We start from the raw sequence: 14,747 nt of genomic DNA, 5'->3' as shown, positions 1-14,747 counted from the left end.
CGTGATTTGCTACTTTCTTGCGATCGTGTCCCTTTAAAATGTGTTGTCAAGGCTGATACACCCCCATCCCTATTTCATTTCTCCCTCTCAATCTCCTCTGCTAACTCCCAACATAAATTTCGATTATTGATGAATTTAGTGGATGGTAGGAGAAGAGAAATAAAAAAAAAATTAATAATATATAATGGCCTGGGATATTCTCTTATGTATTGAAATCTAAATTAAAATTATGGATATGATTGGAGAAAAAGAACCGAAATTTGTTTGAAATTAAAAAAAACACCGATTCTTCTAGCATTTGTTAAGAGTCGGAGGAATTTAAAACAATGATTAATTTATGGTTAGGTTAGCCGTTCAAGCCTGAAAAATAATGGTCAGTGAAAGGGAGGCTCCATCTTCTCAACTAAGATTATTTATCCCAATATGATCCATGAATGTTTTATTGTTTTCATCTAATCTTTTTCCCCCTTGCTCACTACCCATTTTGCTCCATCGGCATATTTTTCGCTTTCATAATTAGGTATCAATCCATTGCTTCAGATCTTCCAAAGTAAGAAGATTAACAAAATCGAGAAGAAATAAGATGAGTTCCTATTGCCTTGGAAGCAGTGACTTCTCTGAGTTTTAAGAGCTTTTATCTCCCGATCTAAATCTAAATTTGTGAATTCTTTAGGAGTGTTTTTGTGCTTGTCCAACCTCACCCTATCTAGATTTAAATTTGGGAGCTTTGCTCGGGCGGTTAAAACATTTTGTAGTACAACCCATCCATACGGAATATATATATATAAAGGCCCTATTTTCTACTAGGCAGTCGAAACGTTTTGTTTAGTCAAGTATGAGAAAATATTCAGTGGTTAGTGTGCGCCAGGTCATTTGCTGACTTGGTGCGCACAAACCAATAAAATACTGGCACGTGTCCCCGAGCGGGACCCGCTGGAAAAGGAAGGCGCTGATTTTTGGTCAGCTCGGCTCCGCTCCACCGCAGAAGAAAGGACGGTCATTGTGTTCCTCCCGCTCAAAATTTTTTCTCTCTCATCACTCGAATTTGCTGGGTTTTTCTCTCTCTCCTTTCTCGCCTCTCTCACTCTTCCCTCCCTCTCTCTTTTCTCTCTCCGACGAACAGGACGCGACCTCCCAGTCTCTCTTCTTTGTTTGTGCTGGCCAGATGACGGAGAAGGCGATCATCAGAAAGGAGAAGCACCTGGAATGAGGACGAGGAAGTCATCTACAAAATCGAAGTTCTGGCGAACAGGTGACTGCGAAGCTGATTCGGCATTCGGTTAGATGTTGTGTGTTTCGGATGGGTTTGGAGCTGTTTCGCGAGTCGTGGGTGAATTTTGGTTCGGGGGTTTAAGATGCTAGTGTCCGACTTCGGATGGGTTAAAGTCTTTCGCGGACCATGTTGCTCGTAATGGCTATCGAGATGCTGTGTGGTTTGATCTTTTCTTTGATGTTATGATGTTGCCGAAGGTTTTTTTTTGTTATATTTTCGGTCGATCAATGTGAAGGACTAATTGCATGTAATTAGAGACTTCATAAACACATTACCACCTGAAAAAGGCTCAGCTTTTGAGTAGTCCATGTGATGTAGCATTTATAGTGTGCGTCGAGGCTTTTCTTACTTATGTGTTAATAGTTTCTTTTAATAGTCTCGAAAGATTGGTACAAGTTAGGACATATTTTCACCACTTTGTGAAGAATTCTAGTTGTATGGGGAAGCGGGTTGATATTCTGACCCTTGGGATTCCCGGTTCATGATAATGGTCCTAAAAGGGGTTGATCTTGAATTTAGTTTATGTTCAACATTTTGTCATGCTAGATGGGTCAAAGCATTATCGTCAGCGAGAAACGTAACAAGCCTTTTTAGATTTGGTTAGCAGGTTGCGATATTAACTCCTTAATGCTGTTGGCTTTATCTTGAATCATGTCATCTAGAAACTTCATTATTTAGTTATAAGTCAAGTTTTTCAAAGAGATGACGGGTTTATCATCATTTTAGTCTGTATTGGTAATTAATGATTATTCTTCTTGATAAATTCGTGCATGTAGTGTAGAAATGACTATGCTATTATAATAATAAGGTATCCTCTAGGAAATGCACAGATACGACTTGCTTTGCCTCGAAGGGCTTGCTCAGGCCCTACGTGTATTCAATAAGCAGGAGGAGACACCTCAATACAGTCTTCGTAACATCAGCGGGGATCAATGCTTAAGATGCATGTAAAACCAGGAGTGCGATATGTGAGGATTGATCTGTCTAGATTGATCTATGCTGGAATCATTTATTACTTGAGTGACCATTTATGTGTTGCAGACCTCACAAATCCATCCATACGTTGTTTCTGCTGTCTTAAGAGGGATAACATTTGATGAAGCCGGTTATAACAGCTTCATTGATCTTCAAGACAAGCTCCATCGAGAACATTTGCCGGTATTAATTTTTGGATCTTTAACATGCAGCATAATACCTGTTTTCCTTCTCTATTTCAAGATTTCAGGTTTGAGAGGAGTGGCGGGAGGACAACACATTTTTGGGAAGCTTTTACTGTGTTCATTTGAACCTTAAATGTAAAGAAGAGCGACCGTGATCTTACATTGAGATGCAACGTCTGTATGGCTTGTCCAGAGCAATGGTTTTAAAAAATTTCCAGCATGCAGCCAATTGTCTTTATAAATTAAAGATGTGAGGGAAGCATTATTTATTTTTATTTTTTTAAAATAATTCATGGCTTCACTGTTGCTTATGCTCTATGTGCTCAGTAGGGGCCATATATATTATTACCCTTAGGAGGGCTTTAAATTGTGAGAAATGCCTGGATGTGAAGAGAGGACTCCGCTGAGTTGTTTTGAATAATTTGGTGAAGTGGTGATGATAGATATGTTGCTTGAACTAGTTTTCATTCTTGAGATCTATATTCAATTTGATATTTTATTTGCATGTAATAGATGCCCAGCCCCTCAATCCCTCCACTTAGTACATCAGATGCTTGTGCTTATGCTAGATCCTCAAAATGTTCTGCTTGGATTGGCATGCTTGGATTCTCTCGATATTTTAGGCGAAGAACACTGGTTGCAATTGGGACTCATGACTTGGATACGCTAGAAGGCCCCTTCAGCTATGAGGTGTGTGTTTGAACTAATCGCCTAAACTAGAATCTAAAATGAAGAATTCTGCACATGTCCTACTATCCTTGCTTGAAGCTAAGGCCCATCTAAAACTTAAATGGAAGATTTTCAGATTCTTTGGCATAATGGATCTTGTCATGATAGAGTGTTATACGGCTGGAAGCTTGTGCTCACCTATTCTTTCCTTTTTTTTCTCTCTATATATTTAAATGCCTGAAGGATTCTCTCTTGAAGCTTCTTTCTACCCCACACTTTGCCTCGGCATCTATTACATGTTTTCGAGGAGTTGCAGCTAGCTAGACAAGCTTTGACCAGTTCAAGTTTTGTCATCCTCGAGCTTGTCCCGGAGGATGGTATTACTATATATATCCGAGATACTCTATTTTGATCCCAAAAATTCATAGTATTATGTTTCCCTATCAGGAGTGCTCATCTTCTAGATAAAGCATAGATGAAAACAGACATGACAAGGAATTGCACATTTGGTTTAGCTTAATATGTATAAGTCATATATTTGCTACAGCTAAATGTTTCTTCTTAATATGTCAAGTTATATATCTGCTACGGCTAAATGTTTCTTAGAGCAAAGTATGATAAAATGTTACGAGAAGTGCAGTGTATCACCAACTCATGTTCCTTTTCCTTTGGTCTCACGCTTTGCCGCCTTCCAGTATAAGTTTCGTCCCCTTGAAGCAGGTAGTTTCATGATAAAGATTGTATTTTTCTGTTCATGCATGTGCCATGAGTACGATCTGTAGTGAAGATCTATGTATTTGTAAGGATTTTGTTAATTGTTCTCTAGGGGCAATTCTTAAGTAGTTGATTAAGAAATTTTTATGGTTTTCAATTGGATGCACAGATTGTTCTTGTGGTGTTTGTAATTTTTTCTTTGGAAAGTGAATCATATTACATAAGTATGCTTAACAAGTGCCCTTTTGTTAACAGTGCTCTAAGGAGACTTACTAAGTGACTAAAAAGGAAATTTTGTAGTTTCCAATGCATTAGCGTGTTATTTCTAATTACTATTTTGCAAAGTGAATTATTCCAAATTAAGTATGCTTAACATGTCAATGCCACTTTTGAGTTCATGAGATTGCTTTCATTTATATATTTGTTTTGTTTTCTCTACCAGCGTGATTGATGTGTTGGCTGATCGCGCCTTAATTTCTGTTCGATATTAGGTGAAGAACTTCAGAGTGATGAACTAATGGAATTTTATAAGGTGGGTCCTCAATAGCTGCTCCTTTTAATGGTCTTTTTATAACTGTCATATTTGTTTTGTTACATATATCTTATGCTTGGAACTTGCTTATTCAGTGTGCTAGTTGATATCTTCTGTAAAAGAAGAATTATGTAATAGTTCCTCATTTTTGCCATGTTGTTTTACCTGTTTTCGCTACTTTGTTGCAGTCAGATTTGAAATTGAAGAAGTTCTTGCACATAATAGAGAACTCGCCTGTGTTCCTGTTATCTATGATTCAAAGAGGTATCTTGGTTTCTTCATACACTCTTCTTTGTAATGTGAGTTCCATGTATAAATATGAAGTGTGTAATAAATAACCACTTAAATGTAATGACATGTTGACTTAGTTTTGATTCAACCATTGCCACTTAAGTCATTAATATTGCAACCTTGAGTTATTTGGGGGTTGATCGATGCATTGGGTTCAATTTGCAAAGAGAAAATAATCTAGGCCTTCAAGCATCTTCTGCCACATTAAGCCACTAAGTGCTAGGTCTCGTTTATGAGTTGAAGTGAGATCAATTGTTCTGTTTAGGTGTCACTAGTGTTCTCAAAAGCACCTGGAGTTGCCTGGGCGGGCACCCAATGTGGCGACTTCAAAAAGCACCTCAAGTAAGGCTAGTCATTCTCGAGGCATTCCCTCAAGGAAAAGATGAAATTAGGTCATGTTCTTTGACCCTTTTTGTTCCTTTCTCTAAACAAAACTGAGAAAGGAGGTATATTATTTTAGTAAAAGGGCGAAGTTTTTAGAAAAGCAGTTGTTGACTCTACATTAGCATAGTCGAAGACTTCCAGAGCCTAGTCTTATGCCTATAACATTACTTTTAAGAGAGCCAGGGAAAAAGGTGAAAATGTGTAGTCTTCTATACATCTTTGCTTTTCTTTGAACATTGTCTTTCCTACGTACACCTTTACCTTTGAACTTAGCAGTCCATTCTTATTTCATCTCTCTCTCCACCGGTTGCTAGGTACCATATCGGGAAAAAGAACTTTTGCATGCGGTGTCACAAAATTTGATATGGGAAAGCAAGTGCCTAATGTCAATAAGAAAGATGCTATAATGTAGTACAAAAATTAATTTTTTCCGGAATATCATTTTCATGACTTAAGATCTACCTTGCTAATACAATCTTTGGGTTCATTTAAAGAAAAGGTTAAAAAAATTTCTTGCTAAAGGATTCATCCCAAACTTTTAATGTAACATGTCCCTTATTTTAGGCTAGGGCCTTGCTTGACAACAGTGGATGATATTTTCTTTTCTGACGTCCTGAATAATTAGAAATGATACAGTTGATTGCTTCATAAATTCTTGATTAGCTGTGGACTGATGTTTATTGGTGATGTATTAATTAGGCAACAACCAATTATGGTTGACCATTAAGCTGTTTATCTTGTTTGAACAGGGGGTCAGCTTTTTAAAAGATTGGTTTCGAATTTTTTGCACATGGGGTTCTAATCTAGCTCATTCGGGTCCAATGATATTTGGTTACTCTAGTTGCGGATAGATTACACTGTTGCCATTGGCTTCACAATTTTTGTTCCCATTGAATATGCTCAATGTGAACAAATTGTAGTGACTATTTAGCTGTCATAGCCAAACAGTGTGGGCAAAGTGATGCTTCATCCACTTTTTGGGTGTCTTGCAATCAACAATGTGACAGATATTTGTGATGTATAGTCGATTGATTAGCTAGCATCTACATTGACTGAAATGATACAGATTGACTAAGCTTCTTATCACTGAAAAGGCTAATTTTTACTCCATGCAGAAGCTGTCTTTGTCTCCGCCAATTATCAATGGTGCAAATTCGGCAAAAACTTTAAAGACAAAAAATGTTCTCATTGAATGTACTGCGACGGACTTAACAAAGGCTAAGATAGTTCTAAATACAATGGTTGAGCATACTCAATTGTTTGTCCTTTTCTCTACACCCATCCTTCTGTATAGAGGACTAATGCGGGCAAGTGTTTTCCTTTAGGTGATAATCTTCTTAGCATACTTTTGTGGGAAGAAGTATGAAGTTGAACCGGTTAGTGATATACTCTAATGGGGAGTCATTCGTTTATTCTGATTTGTCCCTATACAATATGGAAGTGTCCTTATCTTATGTCAACGATTCAATTGGAGTCGCCTTGAAAGTGAAGAGGTATTGTGAATATTCATTTCAAGCTGGAGTTTAAATGTTCGCATTAGGTGGATGTGAGCTTATATTAGAGTTGGTTGGTTATATTATTCTCTCATCAGTTGAGTTAAATTTTTTGTTTGCCATTTGCTATTGTGCTATTTTGTTGCTACAATGATACCTAATAATAACCTTGTTTTATTTATTGGGTGGCCATCTCTCTCGCTTGCTCTGTCTCTATCTCTCACCTGAATGGTGTGCGGTGGTCGCCTTTGTATCTCTCACGGGTGTGCGTGAGATGGAGAATCGATTACAACAGTCTTAAGTGACCATTGCGATGGAGACGACCGCCACCATGGGGGTCGTTGTGGTGTTGGTGTCTTTGCCATTGAGGAGGACGTCCTTTGTTGTCCTAGAGTTTCGAGGGCAGTCATTAGGTCTAGGTTTTCTTTTTGTTTGTTTGATTTCTTTTCTAATCCTAGTATTTTATATTGTAATTTTTCAGTAATTTATATTAGAAAGCATCCGTAGTACGTACGATTATATATGAAATGAGTCGTCGGATAAGTGATTTGACATAAAGAAGTTCGAGGATTGTAATTTTCAATCCCTCATTTTGTTCCATCTAACTCCATGCTGCCCTCTGGTCAAACACAGCTTGATCCTATTTTAGAACAGAGAGATCTCTCTGAGATTGCCGACTCTATTTTGTTCAGATAGAGATAAGGGTAAAAAATGAACTCTCGATGATGATAACAACGTAAGAAGAGAAAACAAAAGAGAAGACCTATTTGATTTTCTTTAGATATTCAGAAGAAAAAGAAAGAAAAATTGAAGGGAATCGGTCACTTTGTATTCGATTTGAACGAGAGAGAAAAGGAAAAACAGTTCGGTCTAGGACAAAGAAAGAGGAAAAACTCAAATGATTTTATGTCCCCTCGGCAGTCCTTCCTATCCAACGGGAGACCAAACCATTGCTGAACTTAGGCGTGCCACCATCGCCGCCACGGGCAGTGGTAGGTGGCAACCGCTAGTAGAGAGGGTTGAAATGCAGCAACATATTACGCTTAAGAGGTTTCGGATTTCCCTTTCTTGCGTTTTTCCACTTAAAGGACACACAAGAAGGCGCTGAACCAAATCATGAACCCACTTAGGCAAAGCCACTGCTATAATCATACAGGCTAATCATGGGTGTGGTTCTGGGGGGATTTATATAAAAAGCTCAGATCTACTCAAAATCGGCACTTTTCTCTTGTTTATGATCTGTATGCACTACTTCAAAACAGGGAGGGAGGTGGATTTCCGCTACACTTTGCATTGACTCGAGTCTAATGCACGGTGCGTACCGAACAAGATCCATAGAAGAGCTGTATATCGGATCGTGACCACGCAACCTGTTTTTTCTGGGTTCATCATGAACAATCACATAAAATTTCCTCCATCTAGGACATGCCCAAGCAATCTTGAGTAATCACGAAAAGAAGGGTGGTTTTTGCTTGTCTTCCCGATACCCCGAGTAAACACCAAATATGAAATGGATAGCTATATGTACATTCCAAAGATTGATCCTACAATTATAACTATTTACATATTCCTCTCTTGAAACCCCCCGGTGAAGAGAGGGAAGCAATGAGTTTGAACATGCTGTACACTTGATAAGAATAGACAACTTTACAGTGGCAAGAATTGCAGCTAAGAACTTCCATAGGCAATATTGGGTAGGGGTGAGCATGGTCCGGGTTGGTCACCCATGCCATGGGGCCAACCCGTACGGTGTTGGTCGCCGATTTTAGGATCGAGGACCGGACCGGCCCGTGGGTTCGATCCGGTTTTAGGGTCAACGGCACGGACCGATCAATAATTTTTTTTTGTCTTATTTTTTATCTTTCCCTAAAAACACAAACCTACGAATTCAAATTACACATTCATTAATAATGCGCCATTGTGCAACTAAACTATAAATACCAATACATATTTAGCAAATTTAAAATGACACAATAATAGAAATTTCGTACCTGCTAACCGATATGAGACAAGATGGAAAGTTCTTGTAATCATCTATCTTTAATATTCATAACACTATATGCAAAAGCATTTTTGTGCATTTGATCATGTAGAGTCCACTCAACCAAAAACTGATCATGAAAAGTCCACTCAACCAAAAAATGAGCTTCACATCATTTGACTAAAGAAATCACCATAAGAATCGGCTACGATCTTCTTTCTTACTCTTCAGATTTTTTTACCATTTGACATAAATTGAAAAGCAAAGTGCAATTAAAATTCATTAGTAAAATAAAATTAAACTATAAAAAGTTCAAAATATTTAATATAAACTATGAATATATAACTTCACATCTTGTTAATTCACTTGAACTTCTAAACACTTGAAAACAAAACAAACAACACATAATTAATACTCAACAAAAGTTTTAAATTGAAATTACTATTAATGCTATTGATAGAACATTTCAATATAATATAATATAACAGATATTTTACTTAGGTTTGAATATAATGTAATATAATATAATGTTGGTCCGAATTGGACCGACCCAAAACCCTTAGGATCAAGGATCAACTCGCGCAGTGTTGGTTTTGGAATTTCAGGACCAAGGACCGACCTAGTCGCCTTGAGAACCGGGACCGAGAACCGGTTGGGCCGGTCCGGGTCGACCCTAGACCTTGCTCACCCCTAGTATCGGGGACAATTGACCAAGGCATGTACAGCACTAATATGGTGATGACCACTCCGGCTTTCGATACATGTCGCGAGTGCGTTATAAAGGATGGCAGCGGTGGCGGCCTTGGCAACGAACCAAGTAGTATGTCCAATGCATTTATAGACTGGCTGCGGCAATTTTCTCTTGTCCGCGTTATCATGACACCTGCCTTGAAGGAGCAACCAACAAAAGCACCTGCCAATTATTTTATGAAAAAGTTGAGAACAATTAAAGACCTTGGGAAGCGAAACGAGCCCCACGGACTGCTAGCAATGAAATGATAGGAAAATGAGAAATACAAATTCTAGACCTCTCCAACTAATGATTGCTTATTGTTCTCTCAAATGATTGCTTATTCAAAAATATCCCTGCAGAAGCTTTCTCAACTAATGTCTCTCCCTTTTCCCCTTTCTTTGGCACTAAGAAAAGGGCAACAAGCAAGCTTCTCAAGAAATGCTCTTTGTAGAAACTTTTCAACCAATGATCTAATGAAAACAGCTTCACATAGCTTGAAATGGTAAAGAGTATCATCATTTTATTGAATATATAAATAGCATTTGTGCAAGAGCATTTTAAGTAATCGGAGAATAGTCTTTTACATGACTGCCTAAGGACAGATACCCATGCCATACAAGCTAGACTACATAGCTCACCTCAGCAACAGAGACAAATGAGGAAGAAAGAAAGTGAGAGAACAAGATCCTTTGCAAAATGAGCAATTTTTCTACGTCCCGAGACTGTTATTGCATCCACTTAGGACTTAATAAAAATAGAGAAATTACTATCACATTAAAGCGGTTAATATCATAGGATACTATCCATGTTTTTTTGCATAGCAATGTATACATACCCCAAAAATCAGTCCAGAGGACAACTCCACAGTTTAAAAGGAAAAATAGCTATATAGATGAGTACCTTTACTGCAGCTGTACGTATAACAAGCAGCACAGCCACCATCCCCCGCTCGTACATCAGCTTCAGCAGCCCTTCCAATGGCACAAACTGCTGCACTCGAACCAGCCCCAGCTGAAAAATGAGCAGTACCACCAAATGTCTTCACAGCCTCGGTTGATCTCAACACTATAACGAAGTCTGTCAATTCTCCTCCAGCCTGCAATCACCCTTGACTGGTTACTATTGACTGGAATAAGGATATCTCTACATAAAAATATAACACAAAATCAAACATTTCTTGCAGGGATAATCTTTTCATTTATGTATTTGATTTTTACTATTATTGTTGTTATCATTTCGGGAGGAAGGGGAATCGACTAAAGATTTCTTTAGTTGATTTTTATGTTTTATGCAAGACTTCTTTGCTCGAGCTTAAGCCACACAAGCAGAAGCTATTAATGCGATAGACATGTTAACAGAAAGGGAACGATTATAAGTAACACAAGGGCAATCTCTGGCTCAGGGACTTCTCCCACTTCCACAAAAAAGCAAAACACAAATTCAGAGAAAGGGAACAGAGATGCAGAAAGGAACTTGAAAACTCAATGGCAACATGGTAATCAAACAAAAAGTCCAAATCTCATCCTGAGAAATACTGTTCTTAGATAAGAGTTCCAGAAAGGAGAAACAAATGGCACATTCCATGAAATAGAAGGATGACAGACCAGACATTTACAAAGGAAAATCTCACAGAGACCATGAAATGAAGCAGACAATACGTCAAGCATTCCGGATGGAGTAAAAAATCAAATTGGTGTTTATTATCTAAACAATCATTTTGAGCACGTTGATTCACGTGGTTAATCTGCAGACTGCATGAAAGCCAAAAACACTTGTGGGTTCCGACGCTTGGCCCTTAAGGTTGATGAAATCAAAATCCAGGGATACGATAAAACAAGCCTACCTGTGCTCCCCACCCTATTCCACATGAAGAAATTGCAGAAGGTGGAGACCATGAGCTGTCTTCCCTACGAGCAACCACAAGGCCTGTTCCAATATTGTAGGTTACCATCATACCAACTTTCACAACAGTAATTATCGCATACATGACTGTCTCGACCTGCTGATTTACACCACCAGATGAACACAAAATACACAAAGTAGTTTATGTAAATTCTCAACTTCCCTGGTCAGTGATGCTCCTAAATCAATTGCATTTCAAGAGCTCTTTCAAGCTGCTAGATGCCCACTGTTTTCTGTCACTTCCATACTGTGGAATACTTTCGTGATACAAAACAAGCTTTGAAGAGTAAGTTCAGCAACCATGGTCGCAGTAGATGCATATTTGGATGAGTGTGGCACTAATGATGATGCCTCAGCTGTGCATACACCTGCCATATATCAACGACTAGTTTCTTAAGAACTTGAAGCATTTCTGAGGAGAAGTCTAAAACAGGACAAACCAAGCAATCAGAACGGTTTGTAAGGAAATAATGAGAACAGTACACAAGGGACACATATGACATACTGTCAAGCAAGAGATGACCCCTCTTGCATCTAACCTGCACTCCGCTTGGATTTGTGCTTCGATTTCTTGTCTCGTTTGTTACTACTGCAAAGCTTCAATCTCATAGGTTTCACATGCCAATTGTTATCAAGAATAAAAGAAATCAGAGGACAGGGGTTTGAAGGAATTACTCATCATGTGAACTAAGGCCCCAACAAGACCTCAGCTTCCTGTTGATGTGTTTCATATCTTTCTCAGAAGGGAATTTATATGTCCTAACCTGTATTCAGTCAGCAGCATGAAGAACAAATTAGAAACTTTTTATCAATACCTAGAACTTGGTTCACATGACTTGCATTTTCAAGTAGAATTGAGATCGCAAGACCAGTTATGCTTTTATATTTTGAGATAAATGCGAGAAAACTTGAGGATTTACCGAGGAATCTATTGCATTCAGATGCTGAATGAGCTCTGTGCTGCTGTGAATGGAATTTTGGCGTATGAGCATGTTCTCTAGGTATCTGAAAAGAAGCATAAATTTCAATTGACCCAATCATCATTACAACTAAGGTACCAAGAGAATCTGAACAACTGGCTGCCCCAATGTAGAGATGTCTATGGCAAGTAATTCTTATTGTTGGTTTCATAAAAAATAAAAAAAATTGAGTTGCTTTTAACCTTTCATAGTCCAGAACTCTATGCACCTCATTAGCATGACGCAAAGCTGCCAATGCCAGCTGCACCAGAAAACATAAAAAAGCCTTTAAGAATATAACATGGGAGTTCAGCTACACCATCAAACTAAGGAGAAATTCTAAAGGATTTATTCAGTGAGGTAGAGACTAAGATCTTGGAAGCGCTCAAGAGTTATAATTTCCATACACATCCACTATTACCGGTATTGCAGCCAACATTTCTAAAGGTTACAAAATTGCTCCTGCACCATATTTCTCTGTTGCCCAGATACCCATTTAACACATTGAAGCATCTGACATGAGTTCAACTCCTTTTTATTCAAACAAATCTATACTCCTCATATAGAGTATATAAACCTAATGGGAAATTATCCAAAAATTGAAAGCAAGTTGCCGGGCCTAAAAATTTGCTCATGAACCAAGCAAAAGTAGAACTGTAAGAAAAGGAAAATGCAAAAGTACCTGTCCAGGAGGAAAGAGAAGTGGTGCATCAGTAACCATAATTTTGTCTACCTCCTCTTTTGCAGTTTCCTGGAAATGATCAAGAACCATAATACAGAAAATTAGTATGACATAAGGATATGAGCAGTCTATTTCCAAAAGTACACATTTGCAGCAGTAATATAAATAAGAAGAAGAATATAAACAGGAACATATAAAACGAAACAATTGACTTAATATACTGTTGAACGAAGATTCTATAACGCTTGGGTCAGAGGCTCTCACATACATAAGGCAGAAGCCATGTAATAACACTATTTGAAGTTCATCAAAAGCATGCAAATTTCTGAGCACAAACATCCCCCAGCAGTATGGCGAAATGCCAGATGTCAGCTCAACCCACCTGCTTATTGTAGCCTTTAAGCTTAATTTCCTTCCAAGGGTCATGCTTCTCTAATGTCAAGCAACTAAGTTGATGCACATGGGGTGGTTTTGTGTTTACTTGCCACATGTTATACTTACAACTAAGGTTCTCACTCAGTTAGATTTGTTAAGAAGCGAATAAGTTTATTGAGGTAGATATACAGTTCAATAAAGTGCTAAAGACTGGCCTAGCGCATACACAAATATAACAGGGCAACAATTTGGCATTTCTCAATTGCATGTTCATCTACAAACAGATACGCTCAATTTAACAACGGTTTAAGGCGTTGACCCACTAAGCATATGAGGTGGTTGTTGTCATGCCTTCTGAAGTAAGGAACTGGCATCGAAAGCTTTCTCCCTTGAGTTAAGTTCCTCAATAGGTAAAACTCCGCTACAATTGAGAGGAGATCCTTCATCTCAGCCCCACTAGCTGTGATCAAGACTCTACCATCAGAGTTAATGGTTATTTTTGAATTTCGGACCAAATCTCCCATGAAATCTGAGAGAGGGCTCTGAGTAGAAAATTGAAAGTTAGGGTAGACGAGAGAAGGAATGATGGGCAGGCGATGCATGTCAGTTTCCACTGAGTGAAGACCCGTTAAATCAGATACTAGAGACATATCTAGTCCAGCCTTTTCAACACAACTCAATCCAGACATGCTAAACTCAATGACTTCTCTCTGCATGGTAGATTGTTCGGCAATTCCGGTGCCTAGGGGCCCAGTAGTTGAGTGGACATCTGCAATCATAATAAATAAACCATTATTTGACCATCCCCTCTCACGACAAGTAACCTGTTTAACTGCAAAGAGCACTGCAACACATGCCCTACAAAAGCTATATTGTTTTCTTTAGAAGCAGATCTTGGTTTCAGTGATCTCCTAAACCTATATAGATGGTTCAGCACTTTAGCCAGTTCTACCAACCCCAACAGTAATCCCCATTTGTTGTTGAAATTCAGTTTCCATGAATTTTCTGACCATACAAATGCAAGTGCCATGAATAAATTGCTAGTTTCAGTTTCCATTAAGCGTATGATTCTACAAATTCGTGTGGCCTAATATAATTGCTTATACCATCAAGCACTTGCAAATGGATACAAATTCATATTCTTAAGTAGTTTTGTGGTAAGATGATTTAAAACTGTAAGGGTGATAAATAATAGTGGCCGCAAAAAATTTCATTATCTCTGTGGCATGAAGGGTGAGATTTTCATCAAATGAAATCAATGACTTGAAGCTTGTAATTAACAAATTTACATGAGAAATAAATTATACCCAGAAGGAAGCGAGCACTTTATTTCAAGGTCTCTCCTTTTGGACAAGCTGACATATAACGTGAATTGATTTAAAAAAAAAAAATAAAAAATAAAAAGAGAGATCTTCAACTGAGTATTACGTGCATACCTTGCAAATCTAGAATCACAGGATCTTTCTCCACAGAATCAATCTGCACACACCGCTTTGCTGCTAACAGTACATATAGGGGTTCCACTGCCTCCTTGAATTGATTAGGACTGAGGGTCATGGATCCCAATCTTATAATGTCTCGTCTTGTCCTAGCAGCAGG

The 14,747-nt window shown here is 38.3% G+C and overlaps 1 protein-coding gene across 3 annotated transcripts; it reads right to left on the bottom strand.

Annotated features, from left to right (window-relative positions):
• Positions 1-10,221: 10,221 nt before the first annotated feature.
• Positions 10,222-14,747, bottom strand: LOC120285977. 3 transcript variants are annotated; one of them, XM_039315347.1, is made up of 9 exons: positions 14,585-14,747; positions 13,472-13,917; positions 12,774-12,842; positions 12,295-12,353; positions 12,053-12,137; positions 11,808-11,896; positions 11,672-11,721; positions 11,074-11,500; positions 10,222-10,326 (listed from the first exon to the last, which is right to left on the bottom strand). In XM_039315347.1, exons 1-8 carry the CDS (start codon positions 14,703-14,705, stop codon positions 11,340-11,342), a joined length of 1,080 nt encoding a protein of 359 aa, XP_039171281.1. In that variant the 5' UTR covers positions 14,706-14,747; the 3' UTR covers positions 10,222-10,326; positions 11,074-11,339. The 3 variants fall into 3 exon arrangements, with proteins under 3 accessions (XP_039171281.1, XP_039171282.1, XP_039171283.1); XM_039315348.1 differs by lacking the exon at positions 10,222-10,326 and adding an exon at positions 10,872-10,981; XM_039315349.1 differs by lacking the exon at positions 10,222-10,326 and having other exon boundaries at positions 11,358-11,500; positions 11,638-11,721.

The sequence above is a fragment of the Eucalyptus grandis genome, chromosome 6 (assembly GCF_016545825.1).
Source record: "Eucalyptus grandis isolate ANBG69807.140 chromosome 6, ASM1654582v1, whole genome shotgun sequence".
Taxonomy (NCBI): Eukaryota; Viridiplantae; Streptophyta; class Magnoliopsida; order Myrtales; family Myrtaceae; genus Eucalyptus; species Eucalyptus grandis.
Note: the sequence above shows the minus strand (reverse complement) of the source record. Positions and strands in the feature narration are given on the sequence as shown.